Here is a 26,573-nt window from a genome sequence, read left to right as displayed (position 1 = left end):
CTATTAGGAGAGTAAAGAATAAAGTGTGTCAGGACCAGGCAAGGTGCTACATGTCTGTAATCCAAGCTACTTGCAAGGCTGAGGCAGGAGGATCACAAGTCCAAGGCCAGCGTTAGGGAGACCTTGTCTCAAAATGACAAATAAAAAAGGCTGGGGATGAAGGTCACTGGTAGAGCATCCCTGGGTTAAATATCCAGTACACTAAAAAAAAAAAAAAAAGTATAGTCTGATTAAATTAAAAGCTGCTAATAATGTTTTGGCACCATAAATTCACAGAAACACACAAAGGTCATACTTGGCTCTTCTACTATCTGCGTCTGTTTTACTTTGAATCTGGAATAGCCCTCAAAGGCTCCTGTGCTGAAGGCTTGGTCTGGAGAAGAAAGCAGAGCTGGTGGAGGAGACTCAATCCTGATCCCAGGAGTTGAGCAAAGCTCAGTGTTAGTGGGGAGTAGACAAGGAGAAGGTGCCTGAGAAGGAGCAGAGGAAGGAACCCCAAAGGGTTCCACATATCTGCAGGCTACTGCTGGCCTGGAGGCTCTGGAGCCCCTGCAAGGAAAACACAGTGGAAGGAAGAAGTGAGATGGGTCTGGGGAGGGGAGGGCACACCTGACCCGTGATGGCCAGAGAAGGTGGGAGTGAGTCCCCACCAGGATTTGGTCCATGAGGGGAGACAGGGAGCAGCTAGTGAAGAGAATGTGATCAGGAGGTCAGACATCAGCCCATTTTCAGGGCTGCCACTGACTTGTTATGTGTAATGAAAATCAAGATGCAAAAGCATCCTTGTCCTTTTCCCTGTGGCAGCCAAAGACCTCCCCACGCAAAACCTACTGAGGCGATGCTTCCAAGGCCCCACCCACTGCTGCAGCAGAGAGCTGGACTTGCAGCTGCTACCCCGGGACTTCACCTCCTGATCAGACAGCAGATCAGGCCTCTGCTGGGCACTCTTATGCCCAGGGAGATGGTGCATTCATCTGTGAACTGCACCCCACTTCTCAGCATACACGAGAGCAAGGAACAGCCCAGGAGTCAGAAGCAGGAGCGCTTACATTATGTCCCCATGGAGGCCCCCACTAGCAGCCATGTGCTATGAGAATCCAGCTCCTTAGGCAAGTTCCAGCTCATCAAACAACAGGGCCTAAGAACAGGAACGGCACACATTGATGGGACCCTCACTTACATTCCAAACAGCTCTGAGGAGATGCCGTGGTGCTGGGCAGGGGCTGGAACGATTTGTGGAGGAAAGAGGCCTGGAGGGGACACCAACCTAGGTGGGAGTCCCATATGAACTTTAAGGCTCCTTGAGCCCTAAGGCCTCCCTCATGTGAACAAGGTACCCTCTCCCACTCACTTTACCTCCAGCTTTCCTGTTTTCTTGAGCTTCTCCAGGAAAAGTACAAGTACCTCTCACTGGGAGAGAGCACTCCTCTGGTCCATCTGATGTTTACTAAGCAGCTACTATGCCCGGCACCCAGATTACAGAAAGGAGTAAAAGCAGCCTTGCCTTCCAGGAACTTAGAGATCCTGCTGTGGCCACAGACTCCGGGAGAGCAGTTGCAGCTCTGGGTTACAAGGACCCAATGCTTGGAGCATGGGTCTACCAGAAGGAAGGCTACCAGAAATAGGACACTTGATTGTGCAACAGTGAAGGTGAATTGAAAGTTGTGCTTGGAGGATAGGTTGTCAGGATAAGAGGGGATGGGCATTCAATTCTGTACGAACCATAGCTTCAAAGCAAGGAGTCCTGTGGAACAGGTTGGGTCAGGGACCAGGTACCCCAAAGCACACTTTGACTCTGGCCAGTGTTAGTCCAGAAGGGGGGAGAGAGCTCGGGCTGAAACTTGAGGCGCCTGCACCCCTACAGGAGAAGGCTTGGCAGGTTTTCAGTAGGGGACTGATTTGCAAGGTAGAGAGTGAGGGGTACTGTATGATGGAGGACCAACAGAAAAGACGCAACACAGGACTCTAGGCCAGTCAGGAAAATCAGGGGATAGCACAGACACCAGAGAATGTGGCCTGACCTCAGCAAGTAGCAAAGGGAACAAAGGAAGAGGAATCTGTCTTCTTACATGTAAGGTAGAGGCAGGGACCTAGAACTTGGCTCTCCAGTCACTAGGCAGGACAGTGTAAGGAAGCATGGTGATCCTGAGGGAAGGTTGTGGTGTGAAAGACGAAAAGCCAGGTTGGCACGGAAGTTGGGAGGTGGTTTTGGCAACTTAGGTCTGAGGGGCAGCAGCACATAGGGTGGTGCTATTCAGCTCCCTTCAAAACAAAAGACGGTTATTCCCAGCCTCACTGGCAGGAACCAAAATGCATCTAGGGGAAAGGAAAGCTGTGGGGGGTTCATCCCTGTGGTGCAAGCCTCAGCCCTGAACTCTGTGGACACAGGCAGGCGTCTCCCTTCTCCCAGCTGCTACTCCTCTGGAGTGCACCCTAAAGTACACACTCAGGGTTCGGTTAGGTCCATGAGGACCCTGGTTTGGCCATTTTCCCCTCTTGACTAAGAGTGCAGCACAGAAACCCTAAGCTTCCTCCTCACTTCTGCCCTGTGCATCTGGCAGCTCCTCCCACAGCTCTGTGGGCTCCTCCCCCAACTTGACCATAGGTCCCCCCTCCCTGGTGCAGCACTAGGTCTTTCCCCAGCTTTCTCCAAAGATCTGCCTGCATCTCTGCACCAGCTCCTTACAGAGTGCTTGAGCATTCAGCAACTTCCCCAATTCTTAGCCACAGCTCTGCCTATTCGCTGTAATCAGCATCTCCTCAGCCACATCTGCCCCCAGTTCCGCCCTCCTCCCCCCAGTTCTGTGCTAGCTCCTAGCTCAACTTTCTCACAAGTCACCCTGTTCTTGCATAGTTACTTCTCCCCCAGCTCTTTCCTATAAAGACAACTTCAGAGACAGGTCAGGTGGCATCCACCTGTAATTCCAGTGGCTTGGGATCCTGAGGCAGGATGGCGAGTTCATCAGGCTCAGAAACCTAGTGAAGCCCTAAGCAACTCAGTGAGAACTTGTCTCCATATAAAATATTAAAAACGGTGGGGGGGCTGGGGGCTGGGGAGGGGCTGGGCTTGCGGCTCAGCGATAGAGTGCCCCTGGGATCAATCCCTAATACCAAAAAAAAAAAAAAAAAAAAGAAAAAGAAAGACAACCGCAACTCTTTCCCATAAAACTCTGTGCTCTTCCCTTGCCCCTCCCACAAAGCTGCCCCCCATACTGCTCCAGTAAGGGCTCATAGACCCACCCAGCTCTTCCCACACTTTCCCCCCCCCCGCCAATTCCTAACCCAGCTCTCACACCTGTGCCCAGCTCCTCTCATAGCCATGCTCCTCATCTGAAATCTTACCACTCATAAGCCCTTCCCTAGTCCTCCCATAAATCCACCCCACTCTACTTGGGTTTTTCAACCCCACCCACAACTCCTGCATAGTAACTCACAGCCCTGCCCTGCTCCCAAGTTCCAACTCCTGCCCCTGAACCTAGCCCACAACTACTCCTACCTTTGCATTTGTGGCCAGACCCTCCATGACACATTAAAACTCAGCCCCACCCCAATTCCTACCTGAGTAATAATAGCCCTACCCAGCTCCACATTTTTTTCTTTTTTTTTTTTTTTTTGGTACCAGGGACTGAAGTCAGGGGCACTCAATCACTGAGCCACATTCCCAGCCAAATTTTGTATTTTTAGAGACAGAGACTCACTGAGTTGCATAGCCCCTAGCTGCTGCTGGCTATGAAGTCGTGATCTCCCAACTCAGCCTCCAGAGCCACTGTGATTACAGGTATGCACCCAGGCCAGCTCCAACACTTCTCCCTCAGCCCAGTCCCAACAGGAACTCAGCACTCAGCCCCGCCCAGCCACCTCCTACAGAGGCCAGCTCCCAAACAGTACATAACTCCTTGAGCCCCGCCCAGCTCCTCCCACAGAGGTGCTCCCTCTCTATTTCATTACTCACAGCCCCGCCCCAACTTCTACCTTAGTCCAGAGCTCCATCCTCAACTCCACCTCACTCCTTCGCACCACCGCTCCCAATTCCTCTCTCATTCCACGTAGCCCCGCCCAACTCTGCCCGCGGACCTACCTCCAACACCTACTTCACTCCCTGCAGCCCCGCTGCCAACTCCCGCCTTACAACTCACGGTCCCGCCTAGCTTCTCCCACACCCTGTCCCCACCCCTACTCACCCGCCCACCTTGCTCCACCTGCGGGCCCACCTGGCTCCACCTGCGGGCCCACCTTGCTCCACCTGCGGGCCCACCTGGCTCCACCTGCAGCCCCAAACTCACCTCACTCCTTGCAGCCACGCCCCCAACACCTACGTATCCCTCAAAGGCCCGCCCCAACTCCTACCTCCTCGCAGCCCCGGACTCGGCTACAGGTTGCCCCAACCCCGGCCAGAACTCTCACTCCTCACAGCCAAGCCCAACTCCACCCGCAGCCCCTCCCAACTCCCCCCACTCACACGCCCCCAACACTCACGTCACGCTAAGCCCCGCCCCTAACTCTCTCATTCCTTGCAGGCCCGCCACCAACTCCTACCTCACTCCTCACAGCCCTGCCCAAAACTTCTGGTTCTTGCAGCCTCGGGAAGCTCCTCCTTGCAACCCTGCCCGGAACACCCACCCCACTCCTCTGGGCCCAGCACACCTCCACCCCCAGGCCACCCATCTCTTCCCGCGAACAGACCCGCAACTCCTCCCTCACTCCTGAAAGCCCCGCTCCCAAATACCACCTCATTCTTGCAGCCCCGCCCCAACTCCTACCTCACTCCTTGCAGTCCCGCCAAGCTCCTCTGGACAAGCCCACCCAGAGTTCCTATCTCACTCCTTGCTGTCAGGACCCCAGAGCCTATGTCACTCATGGAAACACCGCCCCCAACTCCTACCTAAGCCCCGCGGAGCTCTTCTGGACAAACCCGCCCACAGCCCCTATCTCACTCCTCACAGCCCAGAACAGCTCCACCCGCAGCCCCGCCCAGCTCCTCCCACTGGCTTGCCTCCAACGCCCACGTCACTCATCCCGCCACGCCCCCAACTCATTCTCATTCCTCACAGCCCCGCCCCAACTCCTACCTCACTCCTAGAAGCCTAGCTCTGCTACCCTGGCAGCACCCCGCGCCCCCAGCTTATACCTCAGCATTGTCCCCCCCTTCCTACCTCCACACTCAACCCGCCCAAAACTCCTACCTTAGCACTCTCTCATGACTGGCCTTTCTCCTCTCTAAGCTCCAACCCTCCCCGCAGCACCGTCCCTAACGTTCTCTGAGGCTGGCCTCATTCCAACCTTTCCTTTTACTCCCGTGCGTCCCTTTCTAACTCTACTCCCTCTTCCTGGTCACGGGACTGCAGAGCTCTGATCCTGGTGGGATGGGCCGGGGCGTCAGGGCCTAGGGAGTCCAACAGCATTTCCTCCTTGCCGCTTGGGGAGGAAGTGCGTGCTGGCATAAGGGCGTGATTACGTACGCGCGTGGCTCCCTATCCGTGGCACGTGGCTACAGGCGGTCGGCCCGATTGGCTGGCTACAAACAAGCTGCGAACCTACGTGAGGTGCACGTAACCACGTGTGGGCGTGCTTGCATGCGTGGGTGCGTGCCTGCCTGTGCTCCTGCTGGAAGGGACTTTGGGGGCTGGGCTAAGGCGCCAGCGTTAATGCCTGCGAGCCCCTGTCCACAACCTAAGGTGTCCCAGAGGCGGCAGCAGCAGCGCAGCCCCACCACCGGCCCAGCGCTCTCCTGGGCCTCATCATCTCCTCACCAGCCGGCGGAGCCCTTCCCAGGGCTGGTGGCCTCTCCTGGGCCGCGGTGGACTGTCCGGTCCGATGGTCGCAGGTCGGAGTTGGACCGGTGCCAGTGAGTCCAGAGTCCTGAGACTGCCCGCGACAAAAGAGAGCCAGGATCACCCCTGCGGGCGCCTGTGTGCCCCTCGCTTCTCCTAAGGTGCCTCTGGACTGGGGTTTCCCTGGAAGTGGGACTCAAAACCCATGCAGTGGAGCCCTAGTCAGCCCCTACTCCGACAGGCTTCACGCCCTATCTTCGGCCAAGTGCGTGTTTGTGATGTGCTTCTGCCAGCACACAGCTAGTGTGCTGCTCCACTCACACCTGCCCCACCTTACCTTGAGCTGTGGACTACCTGAGACCCCAGGCGATGAGATGTTCAGCTCTGTGCACTGGGTCGCTGTGCCCCGTGGGGTCTGCCCAGAATTAAAGTGAGGGTGATGTGATTTGGGGCCTCCACACCTTTGCCCTGAGACCATGTGAGGAGAGGTGCCACTTTTCTGCTCTTGGATCCTGGGTCCTGGCCTAAGAGCAGGGCTCCTTTCCCGAACTGACTTCCCACCCACCTAACTGATACATCATGTGATCCTTGACCCAGACGGGACTAGCCCCACTGTCATGGGCATCGGTAGCAGACCCAAGCTCTGGTGAGGTGCACGTGTGTGTTCCCCTTGAAACATGCCCTCCCAGATAGTCCTGGTCTTTGGTGCTCGCTGAGTAGAAAGCCTTCTGGTGCCACTGTACAGCATTGCTGTCTTATCCTTCACCTGTCCTCCTTACCTCCTGTCCTTGTGCAGGTGAAGAAGCTGAGACAAGCAGAATGGGGCTTCCCCCTCAAGCCCCAGGCAGGTACCCTCTACAGCCCCAGGCAGGAGGGGGCTCAACCCCCTGATTGCCTTTAGTTGTCACTAGGGAGTCCACCCACGCAGGTCATGTTTCAGAGTTGTGGTTTTGTGGTGTCCATGAGGAAGGTGTCAGCTCAGAAGCTGAGTGGCGGGAACTAGGCAGACCTCCACTCTGGTCACACATCTCAGTAGAGGAGATAGAAATGGTGAGGCCTGGTGAGAGGCATTCTGCCTTCTTCCTAAGTCATGAGGATGGGGGATCCTTTGTCACCCATCAGCAGGATGATGACGCTGTGGGCTGTGTGTGGGACAATGGCACCACTGGTTGGGTGAGTCTTTGTGGAAGGCCACTTGCTGGCGTATTTCAGCATCTTTGATGTGTATGCCAACAAGTTTGTGACAAAGAATACCAATTCTAGTGGCAGAAAGTGGGAAGCAGCTTCTAACTATCCATCGGTAGAGCAATGCATGATTGTGTAAATTATGGGACCGCCAAGAGTGGGATGCCATCCAGAAGACGAATAATGACGCAGATCAAGAGGTACAGAGAGGAAGAATGTGCTCGAAGTGCTATTGAATGGAAAGGTCTGGCCCTCGTATGTGGAGATGTATGGTTGGGGAACACCTCACACCTATCTATTATTTTGCCAAGATAGCCATAAGAAAGTGCCACAAATTGGGTGCCTTAAGGAACAGGAAGATATCCCCACACGTTTCTGGAGGCTGGAATGTGAAACCAAAGTGTCAGGGGGCTCTGAGTCTTCTGTGGGCCCTTGGAGAATCTGCTCTATCCCTCTCCCAGCTTCTGGCTGTCGGTTGGCAATCTTCGGTGTTCCTTGACTTGAGGAAGCATCACCCCAATCTCTGCCTTCATCTTCTCATGGTGTTTTCCCTCTGTGTATGCACACCTCTAAATTCCCCAGTTTTGTAAGGACACCATCTGTACTGGATGTGGGCCACCCTAGTCAGTTGAATTTTACTGGATTCTATTTGTAAAACATCCATCTTTATATTTATGGTTGTGGTGTGAGGTGCTGGGGGTAAAGCCCTTCAAGATAGATAGGGTATCTAAGGGGACACAGGGAAACCCTGAGGACCCAACAAAGGCCCTGGGGTAGGAACTGGCCCTGGGATGGAAGACAGGCCTGTGCAGCAGCAGCAGCAGCAGCAGCAGCAGCAGCAGGGAGGTGGATAAAGGGGAAAGAGGGCTGATGGCAGGGGCAAGGAACCAGATCAGGAGGGGGCTTGTGGGCCTGGTGAGAAGTGTCTATTCTGACCTGGTTGGGCAGGAACCCTTGGAAGGTTTCAGCAGAGGAATGCCATGATGTGGTTGCCCCTGAATTGGGGTCGCTCCGACTACAGCTTGGATGCCAGAGAGCAGTGCCACATGCTGAGCAGTGATGAGGATACTGCTTGAGAAGCCAGCTGGTGGTAGGAGATTGGACTGGGATGGTGGCCATGTAGACCGACCATGGCATGGCATGGCATGAGATTGGGGATAGGCTTTGGAGATATGGCCATGTGACATAGGTGGTGGGTGAGGGAAAGAGAGGGAGGAAGGAGAGTTCTAGGTCTGGGGCAGGGATATGGTATAGGTGGTGACCCCACCTACAGATGTGGAAGGGAGGTGGATTTGGTGTGCAGGGGTCGGGTCCTCAGTCTGTTGGCCTGACCAGGAAAGGCTGAGGCTAGGAAAGTTTGGCCAGTGGGCCATGTAGTAGAGGGGCCAGCAAGCACTCTGGAAGCCTGGGAAGGAGTTGGAAAGGGGATGGTCAGCCAGACCTGGGCTGCTGAGGGTCATGTGAGATGAAGACAGAACTAGCCAAACCCATATTCAGTGCCTGTGGGATACCAGACACCCCAAGGGGAGGGTTCATGTAGCGAGGGCTTGAGTTCAGTGAGGCGAGGAGGGAGACGTAGAGAGCTTTGCTGAGGCCTCTGCTGTGCAGAGTTGTCGCGGAGGGAGACAGAAGCTGGAGGAACATCCTTCATGTGACGCAGCACGCGCGGGCACAGCTCAGTGTGCAGAGGAGTCCTTTGTGTCAGGGAGGAGTAGTTTTCCTGAGTGGGAGCACAGAGTCAGGGCCCAGGCCCTGGAGTGAGGTAGAGAAGGGATGGCTTGTTAGGGGAAGCCCAGCCCTAGAAAGAGGAGGAAGGCAGAAGATCTGGCACAGAAAGGGAGGCTGTGGGTTGGTGGAGGAATGAGTGCCAGGCTTCTTTTGTCCTGATGGGGCCTTGTCTTTGGAGGATGGGTGTATCTCCTTAAAACCATAGGAGATACTTGGGGTGAAGTGGATGGGCTTGAAGAGGGTACAGGGAGGCACTAGGCAGAGTGGAGGGGGCAGCTCATGGGTAAAGGGCAGTGTTGCCAGAGGACAGGACCCCAGGCTTGATGTTGCTGCCGCTACCAAGAGTAGCCACCGTTTGGGACTGTCGTACTAGGTGCCAGGGAATGGCTGAGTGCTCCCAGCACCTGGCCTGCCCTCACAGCCCCAAGGAAACCGAGGCTGCATGACCTTCAAAGAGTGAGCTGAGGTTCTGCCATCAAGCCCTGGTGGCTGCCCTGATGAGGGCCTGGGCTTCTCACTGAGCATAGCACAGGCTTCCTGTGGAAGGGGTCCATCGTCTCCTGAGGTACATGCAGGAAAAGGTGAGGGCCTCGTCAGGGAGTGCCTGAGGTCAGTCTGTTCCACTGTGGGCAGTTGCTTCATCTTTCAGCTCCTCCTTCTCTCAGCCATAGAGGGGGCTTAGCAAGTGCTACTGGGCCTGCTGGGTCATTTGAGGATTAAATTCAGTCTTCTAAGGGAGGATCCTGAGCATTCCAGGGCCGGGCACACGGAAGGTGTATGCACACTGGGTAATTGTTCTTATTCTCAGGATTCTTTGTCTTGGCTCAGGTGGGTGGGGGATGGGGCTTGAGGAGCATGACACCCAAGTGGGTCTGGAGTAGATACTGACAGGCCACTTGACATCACAGGGAGTTCTGACATAGGAACCGATAAATGTTGGACACCCAGGAATCGTGCGCAGCAGCCTGCAGTGGTGGGAGCCAGACACTGAGGGACGGCAATGCTTGTGGTGGCGTGGCCAGGTGCGGAGAGTGGTATTGGGGCGATGTGGGCAGACAGGAGAAGAGAGATCCAGGCCTGTTCCTCTGTGCCAAAGGCAGCCCACTCAGAGTGAAGCCCCAAGTAGGCCAAAGGGGGCCTCCCTCCTCTGTTTTCACCCAGGACATGGTGACTCCGGTCATGCTACTGACCACACACTGCCCTGCCTGTGCCTTTCTCTAGCTGTTGACATCCTACTCCACGTGCTCGCCAAAGACTCCACAGGATGGAACGGAATCATCCACACCCCAGCACCCTGCCTTGAGCCCATGGTGGAGCAGGGCCTCAGTGACTGTGCGGTGACAGGTAGAAGCAGCGACCCTCAAGGTCAGTGCGGTTTCAGGGCCCGGGGGAAAGGACGACTTTGCTGGCTGTGAGCCCAAAGGGAAGAAGATGAAGTTTTCCTGCCTGTCCTTCCGGCAGCCTTATGCCGGTTTTGTCTTGAATGGAGTCAAGACCCTGGAAACGCGGTGGCATCCCCTGCTGAAGAGCCACCGGAACTGCACCATTGCCATCCACATTGCTCAGAGGGACTGGGAAGACAGCTGCTGGAGGGAGCTGCTGGTGGAGAGGCTGCAGATGAGCCCTGGGCAGATTCAGGCCTTACTCTGGGAAGGGGAGAAGTTTGGCCGAGGAGTGATAGCTGGTAAGTGGGGGCATGCCGACCAGGGTGCAGAGAGCTCCAGATTTGCCCCCCCCCGGATGGTGCTCTGAGGTTCATGGCTTCTGTTCGGTTTTCCCTTGAACTGGTGGGCATGTTTGCTGCAGTTTCCCTGAGCAGCACACCTTTGGAGGGGCCGCAAGAGGCACTGGGCTGGGGCTCTGCGGGCCTGGCTGCACACAACCTTGGTAAATCACCTCTCTCCTCTGGGCTGCAGTTGCTATTTGTGATCTGAGAGGTGTCTGTCTGTGGCACGTGGCCACTGAGTGCATGCCTCCAAGTCCAGAAGGGGCAGCACTGCATACCGTTCCAGCTGAGTGGCCTCTAGAGTGAGGCTGCCTGCCCGGCTTCATGTGCCTGCCACACCCGTGATGTTCCCTGGGCGCGTGCCCAACCTCTCAGCTGTCCAGGTCCCGCATTGGCACCTGCCACCTGGTGACCTCCTGAGGCGTCCCGTTGGCAGTGGTTACCCCTGCAGGCACGGTGCCCTTCTGATAAGTAACTGCCACCTCAGCAGTCTTATGGGGCCCACCCATCCCTTGTGCGTCCTCAGTGAGGACAAGGCTCTTTCCTATTCATGTCACCCTGGATTTCATGAACAGAGTGTGGCAGGTCACCAGTGTTGAGTGAGAAAGACTCAACTTGCCTCTAGTCTTTTTAGTGATATTTTGGGCTCCAGCAGTGTGCCTTTCAATCACCCTGTCATCACACGGCGGGCCTTGGATTATGGAAGGGAAAGCCTTCTGTGTGTTTTCTCTTTGGGCACAGGGCTCGTGGACATCGGAGAAACGTTGCAGTACCCGGAAAACTTAGCTCCCGACGAGGTTGTGGAACTGGAAAATCAAGCTGTTCTTACCAACCTGCGGCAGAAGTATTTGACAGTGGTTTCAAACCCCAGGTGGTTACTGGAGCCTGTACCCCAGAAAGGGGGGAAGGATGTGTTTGAGGTGGACATCCCGGAACACCTGATCCCCGTGGCATACAAGGTGTGACCACTGTGGGCTCCAGAGAGGAAAGTTGTTGAGACACCCAGTAAATCATGAAACAGACCCAAGAAAATCAGGTTAAGTGTGAATCGCCACAGCCCTCAGCGCTGCTCGTGGACACAGATTGCTATGCTCACAAGAAGGGAACGGGGAAGGCGGACTTTCCCTGGGCGGTGCCTCCTTGGGCTCATTGAGATCATGTGTGGTACCTTGACCTTCAGGGGACAGGCAAGGCCACCAGGAAGTGTCTTGGCATTGCCCCTAATTTTGGTCCAGCTACTTTCTAGATTGTGCAAATAAATGTCCAGATGGTAACTGTTTAGTGCTTGGGGCACCCTTGTGGGTTTTTCCGGCTCTTTCTTTGAGTCAGAGCTCTGGGGTGTATGAAGAGCACCCAGGGGCATGGTGGGAAGTCTGGGACCTGGCACTGAATCCTGCTGGAGAATGACCAGCAGTTCACGGCCCAGTGCATCCCAGGTGAAGAGAACATCGGACTTGGAGCAGCCATCTGTTCCCTCTTGTCATTCTCACGCTGTGGGAAAAGTGTCCCTGGGTTCTGCATGGATGTCATGCAGCTACTTCCTTCCCAAGCAGAGGATCCTAAATACTGCTGTGATTGAGTCAGGTCGACTTTTGTAGAGACACGTGTGCTGTTTATTTTGTAGCAATCTTTTGTTGACTTTGTAGCACACTCTCTAGTGGTAGTTATCTGTGGGGACCAGGGGCAGGGGCTCTCCCCACCCTCATGGAGACTGGCATGGCCTGACTCTTGTGAGGCAGGATATAGTACCGTCCATCCCCTCCCAGATGGGAGCCTGATTTTAGGCCTGCAAAGAGGCCCACTGTGTGTTGGGAGACTTCCTGGCAACTCTGGGGTGGGGTTGCCCTGTCAGGAAGGAATCTCCTGCGTTGAGATACCCGAGTTGTGTGAGGTGATTCCCAGGTCAGGAGCCAGGCTCTTCTGTCTTCTGACCAGCGGGCCATTCAGGGACCAGATCTTGCTGAGCTCACACTCACCATTGCCCAGCCAGGTCCTGCACTGGGGGCGTGGAACAGCTGCTGCTTCCAAAGGAACGGGGTTAGGGGGACCTAAGCAGCACCAGCCACCACATTGTGCAAGAGTAGCACGGGAGCTTACAAAGAACAGGACTCACGACTCTTCTTTAGATCATTTATTTACCCCTTCAGAGTTTTGTTTTCCTCTGTCAACACCAAAAGTGAGTTCAACATTAGAAAATGTTGACTTTTATCATTGGTGCGTGGGCTGAGTTCAAGGACCTGTGTTGTCCTTGAACTGCTCACAGAGTACACATTTGTAATCTGAGGAGCCCTCCTGCACCTCCTCCTCACCCTCACCTTGGCCTTCACCTTCACCTTCACCATCCTCTGGGGGCTCCCTTGGGGACATGGCTGAGAGGGCGGCCAGCAGGATGGAATAACAAGTATTGTACAAAGACATGACTGAGCAACAATCAGGGTAACCCTGGGGGCTTCTGGGCACTTCCTCCTCGCCTTCCATTCCAGCAGTAGCTTGGGACGAGGTGCCCTCCCCATCAGGGCTGCTTGGCTCCTGCGGGAGCTGGTTTTCCAGGGGTTGTTCAGAGACACTGCTCATCATCGCCCACAGCCCAGAGGGCATGAAGGGCTGTGTGCCTCTGAGCGCCTGGTGGTCCAGGGCTTCCCTCTGGGGCAGCCCGTGCTCTGCCTTGACCTCATGGTGGAAGCTTGGGGAGCGTCTGTTACGGACCAGCTTCTTTTTCTTGGCAGATGATGGGCCGCTCTCTCGCCCAGCAGCCGGGTTCTTCAGTGGCGTTGGTATGCAGGTCCCACGCTGAGCAGAGCTTCTTGCTTCTCCTTTTTTACGGATGTTTTCCAGGAGCCCTGGCTTGTCTTTCTGGAAATTGGAGTTGCGGTAGATCTGAAACAAAAGGAAAAGTTTTAGCTTTCCTGGGGTAAAGGGTGCCTTGCTCCGCCCACCCCCACCCAGAATCCTAATGGACTTGGTTTGCAATGGAGGAAATCATTTTCAAGTTCCCGGCCAGTGTGGCCGCCCTTCCTGCGTGACCTCACTAAAGAAAATTCATAGGTCAAGGGGGTCAAACACATGCATGACAGTAACTGGCTTCTCAGCCCTTTTTTTCTTGCCTTCAGATTATCTTTAAAGGGTTGTCGCTTAACATGAAATGCTGAATGTTCATCTTTCCATAGGTGATCTACCACACTAGACCAGTGATCCTTGGAAATGAGCCCTTGCAGTGGGATTCATCTGGGGGCGCTAGGAAGGCATTCAAGAAACAGGGACAGTGGGTGACAGGAGTACTTTCTACTTTACCATCATTCTCTTCTTCCCCCGAGAGTAAGCTGATGCATCTTTTGGGCGGATCTTGCTGAATCCATAGAGGTTCAGCTGGCGAATGAAATTCTTCAGGCTGTCAGTTTCAAAAATCCTCTCTGCGCCCCTCCGGCCAAGGACCTCTCTCTGGAAAAGGTCAGCCTCGATGACCATGATGTCTCCTTCGCCACCCCAGCACACAGACCTGAAGGTGTCATCCTCCACTATTGCCCAAAGCTTTCTGGGGAAGGAGAGCCCGAGAAGGTTCTCAGTGCCTTCCTCGCTGGTCTCCGGCCGGCTCGGTTCTTCTGGTGGCCGGCTCCGACCTTCTGGTGGCTGGCTCCGACCTTCTGGTGGCTGGCTCGGTTCTTCCGGCGGCTGGCTCGGTTCTTCCAGAGGCTGGCTCGGTTCTTCCAGTGGCTGGCTCTCTTGGGAGCCGGGATCTTGGCTCAGGGCTTGGTCACTATACCCGTCCAAACCCTGTCCCGAATCCACCTTGGGATCAGGTGAAGGATGAGATAGGGGCTTGCTCCCTGGCTCTTTGCTGACCAACGAGGCCACCTGGATTTCAGAGTGCTCTTTGACACTCTCACTGGCCATGGTGCCACACTATCAGGAGCATTTCCTACCCAAGACTGGTGTAGACATCCTAGCGAGTCTAAAGTGCCTTCGTCCAGGGAAGAGGCTCTATAAATACAGTCCGAGAAGTTCTAGAGCCTCGTAGCAAGGCAACTAGGCACTGACATCACCGTCCTCTTTATTTGTCATGCGATGTCACAGAGCTGACGGGAAGCCAGGCTGGAGGGGGAGTGCTGGCGGAGGGTAGAGGACGGGAGGCGCAGCGGGGGGGGGGGGGCCCCCCGGCTTCCCTTTGCTCAAAGTGTACAAAGGTGTGGTTCACATTCCTAGAGAAGTCTCCCTTATGCTGACAGGCACATTGTGTCACCTGCCAGCCTCTCCCTAGAAGAGATGAGAAACCAAGACCCCATAGCCGCTCCACTCCCAGAGATAGAGGAGGCCTGTTGCAATCCTCTCTGATTTGCTCAAAGACCAGTCCCCAGTTAGTTTGAGCCTGGGTATTACTGAGCCAGCCCTGGTCATGTGGGCTGCTGGGTGACCATACCTCCGAGGTACGGTGGCCCAGCCTTTGGTGGGTAGCCCCCTGCCTTCCTCCCTCCTCCCCCCGCCATCTCCTCCCTACTTGGTATCTTCCAACTGCACCTGTGGGTTGCTAGGATCTTCTCCCACGGGCCCAAATAAGGAGTGTGTTTCATTGCCACTTCAGGTTGTCCCAAACTAGGAGTAGAGCAGTGCCAAGCAGGGCCGGAGCGCCTCTAGTGTTGAAGGATCCTGTTCCTTCCCCCTGTTGTGTGGTTGAAGGGCAGCGTCTCCGCTGAGCTTGGGAGGCTCCTCTCGAGCTCGGCTTACTGCCAAGCCTCATCCCTCCGCAGATGAGGACAAAACTGCCCTTAGTTTCCACTGCTCCCCCCCCGCTGCCCTTCTCATTGCCCAACACGTGCACAATCTTGAGGCCTTGTCCACAGGTGTTCCTGAGGAAAGTTGCTTCTCATTTAGCTAGACATGACAGAACCATCCCAAACAGGCACCTGACCACGTGTTTTTGAAAATTACACCACTCTGAGCGTGTGGGTAGCAGTTAAAACCCCCCAAAGTCACCCTCCAGGACAGATGAGGACACAAGACTGGTTTTGGACATCCATGGGAGACAGTTTGTCCTTACAGTCACTGTACCGGGGGCAAGGGTTTACAGCGGAAGACACCTACCCCAGGCTGAGAGGCACTAGGGTCCTCATCCCACTACGTGGTCCCCTTTGTCCTGTCCAAGGCTCAGCCCATTGTTTATATGCAGAGCACAAAGAGGGTTGGAAGGAAATGCTACCCAGGGGCCCTTTCAGTCCATGGGCTCTAATGCTTCATCATGTCCCTGTGTCTGGATTCAGTTCCCATGGAGAAGATGCTTTCAAACAAGTTTACAAAGCATTCACCCAAGGACTCAGTGTCACTCACACCTTAGCACGTGCATTTAGCGTCTGTACAATAAAATGGAGGTGGTGGTCGTGTCAGTGAAGGAGGCTTCTGGGGTTTTCAGTTAAACTGCCACGGACCTTCGTTAAATGCCAACTTCTCTTTTCTTAGGCAAATTCTCGTGACTAGGAATGATGTTTTGTGGTATCCTGACAGCCTGTGGTGGTCAGCTTAGTGTTATGACAGTGAAATGCTCGAGGCGGCTAGTCTATGAGGAGAAAAGCCCACACTTAGCCCCAGGTTCTGCCAGTTGCAGGCCTTGGACCCAAGTCTCTGGACCTCTGTTGAGGGCGGCACATCATGCCAGGAGCATATGTTGGAGCAAATCGTTGATGTCCCCAGCCCAGAATGAGAGACATGATGGGCTAGGGTCCCACAGTCCCCCTCCAGGCCATGCTTCAGTGACCCAAAGACCTCCCAACGGGGCTGCACTGGGACTGAGCCTTTGACACACAGGCCCTTGGGGGACACTTAACATCCAGATACTAGTGCTGGCTTCTGGAGGACTTGGCTGAGGACTCATAAAGGGATTGGGCCCTTGGGTGGGAGGGAGGTGCAAGTGAAGAACTGGACTGGGGAACCCAAACCTCTGGCCTTCAACAAAGAGCCAGTGTTTAATTGATTTCATGTAGACACCCTGGTGTCCTGTGGCTTCTGTAGGACCCTTAGGTAACCATCACCTGTTTTAAGTCACAAAGTCTCTGCTGGGATTAGCAGTGCAAGACACCAGGCTCCTCTTAGTCCTGAGGAGGAATCGCTCACAGTGCTGGCTGCTCCTTGAGGAGCAGCGTTAGGAGAAGGCCAGCATCCCTGCACTCCCCTCAGCAGTCTGGCCCACAGGTTCAGCTCCAGACCTTCAGCCACCACTCGGACAGTCTCTGGGCCTCAGCATGCACAAGCCCCTTTCAGTGCTCCTAAGGCCCCCAGGCGCCAGACTGGGTACCGCTGGATCCCTAGTACTGTCCTCTGAGCTCCCTGAGAGCTCCCTGCTCTTGCCCTGCCCATGCTGTCCTCTCATCTGGGAATGCCCTTCTCTACCCAGAGGGCACTCAGCTTTGTGAGCAGCTGCGTATTAGTGAAGACCTTTTGGCTGATATCACAGACAAAACTCAGAACTTGAATGGCCAAACAAGTTTGTGTTTTGTGTACAAAATTCTCTCTCTCTCTCTCTCTCTCTCTCTTTTTTTTTTTTTTTTTTTGGTCCCAGGGATTGAACCCAGGGGTACTTAAACACCAAACCACATCCCTAGCCCTTTTTTATATTTTATTAGAGACGAGGTCTCACTGAGTTGCATAGGGCCTCACTAAGTTGCTGAGGCTGGGTTTGAACCCTTGATCCTCCTGCCTTAGCCTCCTGAGTCACTGGGATTATAGGCGTGCACCCCCAGCTCTGCTCTCAGGTGACCCAGGGGTCCAGAATGCTTCCATCCTCTGTTTTGTTATTGAAAGGAGGAAGAAAGCATGGAAATGCATACTGGCTCTCAAATGCCAGGTGGGAGGGAGGTGGAAGTGAAGAACTGGACTGGGGAAATGACCAAATGACACTGTCACTCTTGTCTCAGTGGCAAGGAAATGTCACGTGTCCCTTCCTATCTATGAGCAGGTGGACAGGAGTGTTGCCCCATGCCCAGGAAGGAGAGAAGATATGGCTGGGAACTGGAACTCTCTCCCCAAATCTGTTAAGAGAGTTGGAGCTCAACCAGGAGCAAACACTGTCCTTGTTAGGCCACCACACTCATTTTTTGGAGCAGTTTCTGAGAAGACCAGATTTGCCCTGAAGTTTTAGGTGCCTGCTGTGGCTGATGATTTCAGTCCAACAGTATCCTATGGAACTGAAGAGGATCATGTCAAAGCTACCAGATAGGGTTCCCCTTCTTCACCCTCACAGCACATTTCTGCACTTGCCTCTGCAATACCATCCTCTCAGTAGGCTGAGGGTTACCCCTTTCATTTGATTCCGGGTAAAATCTTAACCACTGAGCCTCTGCCACCCTCCACATGGCCATTCTTGCCTGAACACCTGGACAGGTGCATTAGTCAGTCACACTGAAGCCAGCATTTTCCTGTGAAGCCAGTGCCAGACAGGTGGTAAAAAGATGGTGAATTGCTTTCTCTTTGTGTATATGTGATAAATTTTGAGCTAGCAGATGGGCACGGGAGGGTACACACCCACAATCCTAGGGACATGGGAGGCTGAGGAAGGAGGACAGCGAGTTTGAGGCCAGCCTGGGAAATAGTGAGACCCTGTCTCAGAATAAAATCAGACAAGGGCAAGGGATATAGCTCAGTGCTTGGCTAGTGTGAGTGAGGCCCTGGGTTCAGTCCCTGTGCCAGGGATTGAACAAATTTCAGCCAGCATCTCCACCAAGGAAGCACTTTCAGCTCCTAAGAGGATTCCAGGGTCTCCAGAGTTCAGATTCATTAGATGCTTGCTCCTGATCTGCACTTTCAGGGAGATGTTAGGCACTGACCACTTAAAGAAGCCCATCTGTTTGTGTTCACTTCCTAGAGAAGTGTCAAACAAGAAGCTCACTCACTAAAATCCTACTGCCAATATCCAAGTGGCCTCCAAGGGCCTCCCTCCACCCTCAGGGTTCTATCTCCAAGACCAGTGGATAATGGGCCAAGTCAAAGTCTACGTGAAGTGCACTGGGAAATCAAAGAACAAGCTAACTCCCTGGTAGGGATAGCTGGTAGGTCTAAGACCACCGTCCCTAGACAACTGTTCTGACCAAGGGGCTGTGGCTATCAGACAGGAGTCGGGGTGAGATGTGGGAGAGCCAGGGGACTTCTGCAGGCAGTAAGAATGCTGTGGGTCACATGACACAGGCTCCAGAGGAGGCAGCAGGGAAGGGCTGGGTAGCAGTCCAGGTACCAGAGTTGAAACACGGGCACATGGGGGACAACAAGGGAAATGGTGACTGTAATGAGGGAAACTACTGGAACTGGGCAATCAGCTCTCAAGGAACCAACTGTAAAGAACCCCACCTTCTCTGGAATTGCTGTCATTCATGTACTAATTTAGGTACCAAGGATTGAACCCAGGGGTGCTTAACCACGGAGCCACAACCCCAGCCCATTTTCTTTTCTTTTCTTTTTTGAGACAGGGTCTCACTAACTTGCTTAGAGCTTCGATAAATTGCTGAGGCTGGCTTTGAACTGCGATCCTCCTGCCTCAGCTCCGCAAGTCACTGAGATTTCAGACAGGCTTGTGCTAGGATTGCTTTTTAGTATTTTGGCCTCCCCTGGGATCTTTCTGATGGGTCACCAGAGGGACATTTTGCAGTGCTGAGAAATTATTACTAAGTCAGAAGGTCACCCTCAGCCTGGGAGTCGTGGGAAAATCGAGGGCTCAAGATGAATTCAGACCAAGGGTCTCTTTGCAGCCCCGTCACTAACCAGCTTCTCCTGCCAGAAGTCGCCCACCAGTCAGCCTCCAGGTCTTCTTCTGCCCAGGGAGACTGATGAGACCTGTCCAGTAGGACTTTTGGGACATGGGTACAGAACGGAAAGCTCCTGGGCTGGTGCCTGGCCTGGAAAGGAACGGTAGTGAGTGGCAGATAGCTGCAGTTCCTAATAGTCCTGGATGCCAGCCTCTACCACTCCGGGGCATCCTTGGCATTGGTTGTCACCGGCACACACTGGAAATTATGCAGCTTAGTTCGATATGGAATCCCCCATCAGCCAAAGCGGAAGCTCCCTGACTCAAATTCAGTAAACATTTCCTCTGGGTGAACAGATTGCAAAATGTGGGCGTAGAGGAGTCTTCCCCACTGGGGGGATCTTAGGATTTGAGTCAGGACTCACTCCTACCCTCCCAGATTCTGTTCCATCCAAACCGCGATTTCCATTCATTCCATCGCCATGCAAAATCAACTGGTTGATTACAGTGGGTGGAATTACACTGGTACCCTAATTAAAACACCACTTTACTGCAGAGTCAGCTCTGGCTCTCCCAACCAAGCAGAGGAGGTCCTGGCCAGGGACTTCTAGGCCTCACTTCTTGAGACATTCAGTCTTCTCTCTCTACAGATCCTTGCAGTTGATGGTAACTGAGCACCAAGCTCTCCTGTTGTGTCCAACCACACAGCACCTCTCACACCTGCCCCAGGTGGAGATTCTGTTCTGCTTCATTCACCATCAAAGGGAACGACTCAGAGTAGCCTTCCATTCTCTCAGCCTTAAGACACACCATCTGAAGGTCTGGCCCTGGCCTCCGTGCAGTGTCCTTCAAGTCCAGCCCCGCAGAAGGCACTGCAGTTTCCCCAAGCCCCAAATTGCAAACTGCCTTGGCTGGCACAGGACGTTGGCACTCGGCTGCTCTACACTGGAGGTCCACCTGCTCACCCTCCTTCACATGTTCCTTAGGTCTCTGGGGACACCTCACCGTCTTCCTGACATGGTTGCTGTATTAACATTCAAAGATGGGATTCAGTCTGGCTAAGCCTATTATCTGATTATCCCCACTACTCATTCTCTCTCTTTCAGAAGAGCAGAATTGCACCACTGTTCCATGAATCAATGAGGCAGTGAGGAGAGGGCCTTTTTATTAGCATATAGCTTCTCCTCCATTCTCCAATACACACAAGCAAATCCAGGTGCACACCAACTTTCTTAAGGATACAGGGAAGACAGGTAATAAGGGAAGGCGAGCATTCACCTTTGATTTCTCTATCATTTGTTCATTCTTTTTCATGACCGAGTTCTTTTCCACGTCCAGAAATTATCTCTTACACTCCCATGTGATCTTTGCTCAGGTCCAAAAAATAGAGAAAGAATGAGATGCTAATTAATGAAACAAAAAGCAAAACACCAAAGTCCTAAACTGTGTTCACAGCAATAAATGAATGAGTATGGTCTTCATAACATCCCATTCAGAAGTAAATTCAACTTTCAATCAACAGGAACATTTGAAAAATTCCATAGGAAACAAAGTTCAATTTCCAAGTCGCACAAATACAGAAGCATCAAAATGTTAGACGGCAAGATCTCTTCCACCTTCCCTGGCCCCTCACTACTTAGAAAGGTGACTTCTCTCTTCCAACACAGATTGAAAAATGGGCCCTATCTCACATGGGGGTGTGGAAGCTTCGGGATGCGGCCCTGCCATGTTTCCTGGTCCTGGGCCGTCCCCTGGGCACCCTAGTGGCCCTGGCTACATTTGATACTTTGGCACACTCTGCCTCATCTTTCAAAGCCTTTTCTTACAGGAAAGGGTAGGACCTAGGCTCACTCCCATGGACCTGGGCCCAGTACTCCAGGACTTTCATCTTGCTGGTTTCACCACGTGCCCTTGGACCCCAAAGGAACTCATAGCAAGCAGGATCACTCCCAGGCACCTGTCGATACTCCAGGTACTGTGCCTGTACCAAATCTTCAGTGATGAGCTTTCTAGGTTCCCCGTAGATGAAGTGTTCCCTCTCAGGATACACCCCCATCACACTCAGCATTTCCCAGACATCTTGCTCACAGGCACGGTCCCCCACCATGAAGATGATGCACAGGATGATTACCAGAAGGCCCGTCTTGGGCATGCTCTGGTCATCGCCCTGCATCCCATCATGGGTGAGGCCCAAAGCATTAACAACAGCATAGGAGTGGTTGGAGGGGTCCACCTCCTCAACATGCATACCAAAGACCAGGTGCATGCACTCAGAGGCCACACTGAAGACCACAGGGAAGTCATCCTGGTTATTTCTGATGACGCTACTCAGCATTTCGGCCTTGGTGGTCAGCTCCTTCATCCGATACTTGAGAAGCAGGAACTGCACCAGGTCAGCCATCTTCTCATCCAGTGGGTCTCCCAACAAGGACTTACGGTCTTTCAGGTTCTTCCAGGAGAACGGACCTTCTGCTTCTTGGCTGCTGGAGAGGTGGATGAACGGGATGCCTGGAGTGGGGGCCGTGGCAACAGAGAGAGCGGGAGATCTCTCAGGCACCTGTGCACAAATCAGTGGCTCAGGACAAGGCACCTTGCTAAGGGTAGGTGTGGACCTGGAGGAGATGCAGGCAGAGGAGGCCCCCTCCTCCTCAGGCCTGAGAACCTGCACACCATTGAGGCTCGGTGCCTCCCTTTGGGCCTTAGGTTCTCCTTTGTCCTTGTGGTGCTGGCGCTTCTGACCGTGAGATGACATGGCTTTCCTTGGGCACAGCAGGCAAGACAGTGGGCAGGCAATCAGTCCTGGGAAAGAAAGGGATCCAGTGAACTGAGAACCACACCCTTCTTAGTGCTCACAAGGGCCCAACCAGTCATCTGTTAAGGTGGTGATCTAGGGCTACTCAGGCTCCTGTCCTTCTGGTGGGCCTGACTCCTTGAGAAACCGAGGCAGGAAGTGAAACGGCTTCTCAGGTGAAGCTGGCTTGCAGAGCACAAGGCCCCAGGGCTGACCTAGGCCTGTGGACCAGGTACACTGTTCTGCTGAGTTGGGCCCTTGGCATACACTCCCAGCATGCACATCACCAGGACTCCCAGCTCTGCCGGGGCCTCATCTGCTCTGTGACTGGAGTGAAGACTGCAAGCACAACTCTGGACCCCCAACCATAACAGGAGGGACTGGTCCGTCTCGGTGAGGCCCACACAAATCTGAGTTGGATGGTCTTATTAGTGGTCACTCTGTGCCCTCAAAATTCCCCTGGAAAAGCCCGGAGTCAAGCTCATGTTGACCTGAGGTGAACACTCTGAACAAACATCCACTTCTGGGAGAGAGAATAAAGGCAGTGAGGGGCCGGGCGTGGTGGCACGTGCCTATAATCCCAGGGGATGGGGAGTCGGAGACAAGAGGATTGCAAGTTCAAGCCAGCCTCAGCAAAAATGAGGCACTAAGTAACTCAGGGAGACCCGGGTCTCTTAATAAAATACAAAACAGGAGTGGGGATGTGGCTCTGAGCATTGAGTGCCCCCGAGTTCAATCCCCCATACTCCCCACAAGGAAAGCAGTGAGGGGGCTCACGTCTGGTCACAACTGCCCTATGGTGATGGTACTAGCTAGCCAAGTTCATTGGGGTCCATGTGTCCTGGCGTGGAGAAGCTGGATCAGTCCTAACCGTAAGGAACATCAAGGTGTGAGACTTGTTTCTCTCTCTCTGATGACCCGAGGCCACCTTCCTTAAAGCAAAGTCAATCTCTGTGAGACTCTGGAAAAGAAAGTGAGGGGAAGGGGAAGCCCATGGAATGGTGGTCCTGGTTCTTCCCATGGCTGAAAGAAAGGTCACGTGGAGACTGGAGTCTTGTGTGTTCACGTGTAGATGTTCCCTTTGTCCCCACCTTGACTCCTGACTGTGCCTGAGACCCTCTCTACGCTGATGTGAGCCCAGCCTCCTCTTACCAAGCCTTCACCTCCCCGAGACCAATGACACACACTGAAGAAGAGAGGGACCCTGACAGCCCCGCCTGGGCTTCCTGGGTTGAAGGCAGACTCGGGGCAGATTTTTGAGGGGCACCTATCTACTCTGTGCTGGGGGTTCCCTTGATCTTCCCTTGGGGTCCTCACCTTAACCTTTGGGGGGACCCTGGCACCCCTGTCTGTGATAATAAGATGGGGTTCCCTGTGCTCATCTGAACCCACACTGTCCCATCACCACCCTCAACTTTCTGAGAGACCTAGATCTCTCAGGAGAAGGGAGCAGATGTCACAACCCATCACCCCTTTTAGGGGCTCTCTAGAGCTGACAGCCAGGCTTGCGCCCCATGGATCCTAGATTCGGTGCTGGGGGAATTCCCCAAGTCCTGTAGTTTATGCATCTTGCTCATGCCCATGCCTGCCCTTGCTTACTGCCATACCACCTGACAGAAATTGATATCTTTAGACCAAAGCTCCATCTCCATGAACACACCCCATTTTAGTGGTAGAAGTGACAGTACCACTTAGGGCCTCTCGTGGCTGACCACAGTGGAGAGGCAGACTATGTAGGGTTCCTTGTTTCAAAGCCGGGGATGCCTTCAGTCCTTATGAAGGGTCCATACCTTGGGTCTGGCAGGTCCTAGGATTCCTCTCTGTGCTAACCACACGTGGCTCCCCCTGCTGGCCTGTCATCACCTCTTGGACCAAGGTCCCTACACATATAAAACCTCTCAGCCAAACCAGGAGGCAGAAATGAGCCAGAGTTACTTCCGGTGACCCTGCATAGGGCCCCACAGGGTAGATTACAAGGGAAGCCAGGCTGTCTGAGGTCCCGTCCTTTGGGAGGTATGGCATTCAGTCCCTGTCACCAAAGTTCCTCACCTTGATTCCCGGTAGATGCTGGAATCCTCCCTCTGCTGACCAGCTGTGGCTCCTCTGCCGTCCTGATGAACTCTCTCACACCAGGGCCTCACCTCCCTGATTTGGAGGAGACAGAAGTGAGGACAGCACATTTGGACACGGCTGCACGGGGTTTCCCCAGGTTAACAGACCAGCAGGTTCCAGGGGCCTCCTTTGTCTGGAGTGTCCTCAAGGTACTCATATTCACTCCTGACAGGGTCTGGGCCCTTTCCCCTCTGCTGACCTGTAGATGCATCTTGCAGGCCAAGGCCACCATCTCCCTGAAGGCCCAGAGAAGGAAGTGGGGGGGTGGGGGGTGGGGTGGGTACAACCATTCCCAACAGCCCTGCATGGAGTTATCCTGGGCTTCCAGTAAACATTCCCATGTCTTTAATCTGGGCTCTTATTTCGTCTTTCCAGAAGTCCCTGAGATTCCTCCCTCTGCTGACCCGGGAACACACACTTCAATCATGCTCACTCATCCCTGACACCCTGAAGGTGTGTCAGGCAGAAGGGAGGTGCACTGCCTCTGGCCACCGTGCCCAGGCCTCCCAGGGTTGATGTCAGGGTGGAGGTCCCCCTTTGATCTGGAGTACAAGGCCCCCTCCTTCCTCCCCGAGTCCTCCCCTTGACTCCTGGCAGCAGCCCACTCCTCTCCTGAACTGAGTCCTCCTCCCTCAGATTCCAGAGTCAGAATGAAGGACGGGCTCAGTCTGAAAGCAGGGGTAGGGCTGGGTGCCAGCCATTCTGTGTCCTGGGCCACTCGGTCCTCCCTCATTTCTAACCCTGACTGCCAACAGGCCCTCCTTCTTCTACTGAGTCCCTCAGCTCCCTCAAACCCGGATGCCAAAGTCAGAAATCACAGGCCTGTAAACCTGTCCCAGAAGTGAAAGCACAGTCTGAATCCCCATCCTCTGCAGACCTGAGCATGCTCAGTGAGACCAAGACTCTGACCCCAAGGATTCCTTGAAGATGACTGAGAGGGGCTCACACCCACCATCTGCACCCATGTGCTGCAGAGCTGACCACACAGCAGATCAGGATAATTTTCTTGGAAGTATGCTTCATGAACTCAGAGGCACTCTATCCCTGAGCAACACCTCTGGCCCTTTACATTTTATTTTTAAAATTTGAGAGAGAGAGCCTAACTTGCCCAGGGTGGCTTTGAACTTGCCATCCTCCAATCTGAGCCTCCCAAGTAACTGGGATTCCAGATGTGCACTCCACCCCACCCAGATATGGATCATTTGGATACGCTTTATGCTAGATATGGAAAATGAAAAAAGTCAAGATAGAGTGGCCAGGGAAAGGGTTAAAAAAACAGCCATACATTGCTAGCTTTCATCTCTTTCAAGACAGACAAATCCTCTTCAGATGCTGGCTACTGGTGGGGAGAAAATGTTTCATCAAACCTAGAAAGGTAGTCTCTGAGAAATACTCATCTCTTCCAACATAAATCCTCTCCGAGTGCTGGCCACGGACCTCCAAGCCCCAAACCCAAATTCCCGTCTTCCCAAACTGACACAGTCACAATATCACCTCTCAGTATAACCTATATAAGCCCAAACTCCTCCTTTGACCAGTGGCTCATTTTGCACCAGGAAAGTGGGTATATGGGAGATGCAGTCATGTTTCTGAATAAAAGGCTGAAATGATCTGTGAAGTCTGCGCCAGGCCCAGATCTTTGTGCTAACACTTTAAGTGGGACATTTTCAGTTCATACCAAACATCTCACTTTGTCTTTTTCTTTTTTCTTGCAAGCAATGGCAAGGTCTCTTAACACTCAGCTACACCCACAGCCCAAACCTTGACCCCCAGCCCAGCCTGAGCCCTGTATGCTCCACCAATCTGGAGCACGGGCATCAAAACAAGGTCCTAACCTCTGTCCAATCACCCAAAGCAGAACTCAGTGAATGTAAGAATGGGCCAAGTACACGGGGCCTCTTATTGCAGAGAACAGGGATGGGACATGATTCTTTGGGGCCACCCCCATGTCCCCTAGTACTCCTTAGCAAGGCCACAAGAAACTTAAAAAAGAGACCCAACCTCAAAAAATAGTAATGATAAGGGCTGGGAATGTGGCTCAGTGCTTAAGTGCCCTGGGTTCAATCCCCAGTACCAAGAGAAAACTAAACATAATAGTTCAGCCCACAGGGGAAAGGGCTGGGCGCAGAGGCAGCTTGCTTGGTCTGGGGACCCTCCAACTGGGGTGGGGCCGCCTCCATTCATGCCAGCTATCAACTTGTCACCCACTGTACCTTGGTACTTACTTACAGTGCAGGCCTCAGGTCAGTTTGTGGGACTGACAGGATCCTCTGCAAAGGAACAGGCTGCCCTGCAATTCCGCCCCCCCCCCCCACCAGAGGGAGCTGCGCTGGCCACAGAGGTAGCCTGGGTGCTTTGCTGAGCCTCCTCCTGGGGTGGGGCCTCCTCCATCTACCCTAAGCTGTCAAATGGTCTCTCAGGGTTCCCAGACCCTGTACCCTCCATGCTGAACTAAGCCACTGGGTGAAACTCCTAGGGTCCCCTGTGGCAGAAGGGGGTCCCCTGGAATTCCACCACCCCAGCTCCAGGGTTGCGCATGTA

General features: G+C 53.8%; 3 protein-coding genes across 4 annotated transcripts; 1 reads left to right on the top strand and 2 right to left on the bottom strand.

The window, feature by feature from the left end:
- The first annotated feature begins 5,550 nt into the window (after positions 1 to 5,550).
- Positions 5,551 to 11,684, top strand: Eola1 (endothelium and lymphocyte associated ASCH domain 1). Of its 2 annotated transcripts, XM_046465073.2 has the most exons (4): positions 5,551 to 5,932; positions 9,593 to 9,706; positions 9,906 to 10,368; positions 11,152 to 11,684. In XM_046465073.2, exons 3-4 carry the CDS (start codon positions 10,116 to 10,118, stop codon positions 11,373 to 11,375), a joined length of 477 nt encoding a protein of 158 aa, XP_046321029.1. In that variant the 5' UTR covers positions 5,551 to 5,932; positions 9,593 to 9,706; positions 9,906 to 10,115; the 3' UTR covers positions 11,376 to 11,684. The 2 variants fall into 2 exon arrangements, with proteins under 2 accessions (XP_046321029.1, XP_046321028.1); XM_046465072.2 differs by lacking the exon at positions 9,593 to 9,706.
- An 854-nt stretch (positions 11,685 to 12,538) lies between these two features.
- LOC124107164 (heat shock transcription factor, X-linked member 3-like) lies at positions 12,539 to 14,373 on the bottom strand. The gene is made up of 2 exons (XM_046465075.2): positions 13,702 to 14,373; positions 12,539 to 13,287 (listed from the first exon to the last, which is right to left on the bottom strand). Exons 1-2 carry the CDS (start codon positions 14,299 to 14,301, stop codon positions 12,640 to 12,642), a joined length of 1,248 nt encoding a protein of 415 aa, XP_046321031.1. The 5' UTR covers positions 14,302 to 14,373; the 3' UTR covers positions 12,539 to 12,639.
- A 6,443-nt stretch (positions 14,374 to 20,816) lies between these two features.
- On the bottom strand, positions 20,817 to 21,881 carry LOC124107168 (melanoma-associated antigen 8-like). Its single transcript, XM_046465078.1, is given in 1 exon segment — positions 20,817 to 21,881. A coding segment is annotated over 1 exon segment (1,065 nt).
- Positions 21,882 to 26,573: the final 4,692 nt, after the last annotated feature.

This window comes from Marmota monax, unplaced genomic scaffold (genome assembly GCF_021218885.2).
Source record: "Marmota monax isolate L192 unplaced genomic scaffold, Marmota_monax_Labrador192_F-V1.1 WCK01_AAM20220418_F8-fsc00306, whole genome shotgun sequence".
Classification (NCBI taxonomy): Eukaryota; Metazoa; Chordata; class Mammalia; order Rodentia; family Sciuridae; genus Marmota; species Marmota monax.
This window is presented reverse-complemented; position numbering and strand designations above follow the sequence as displayed.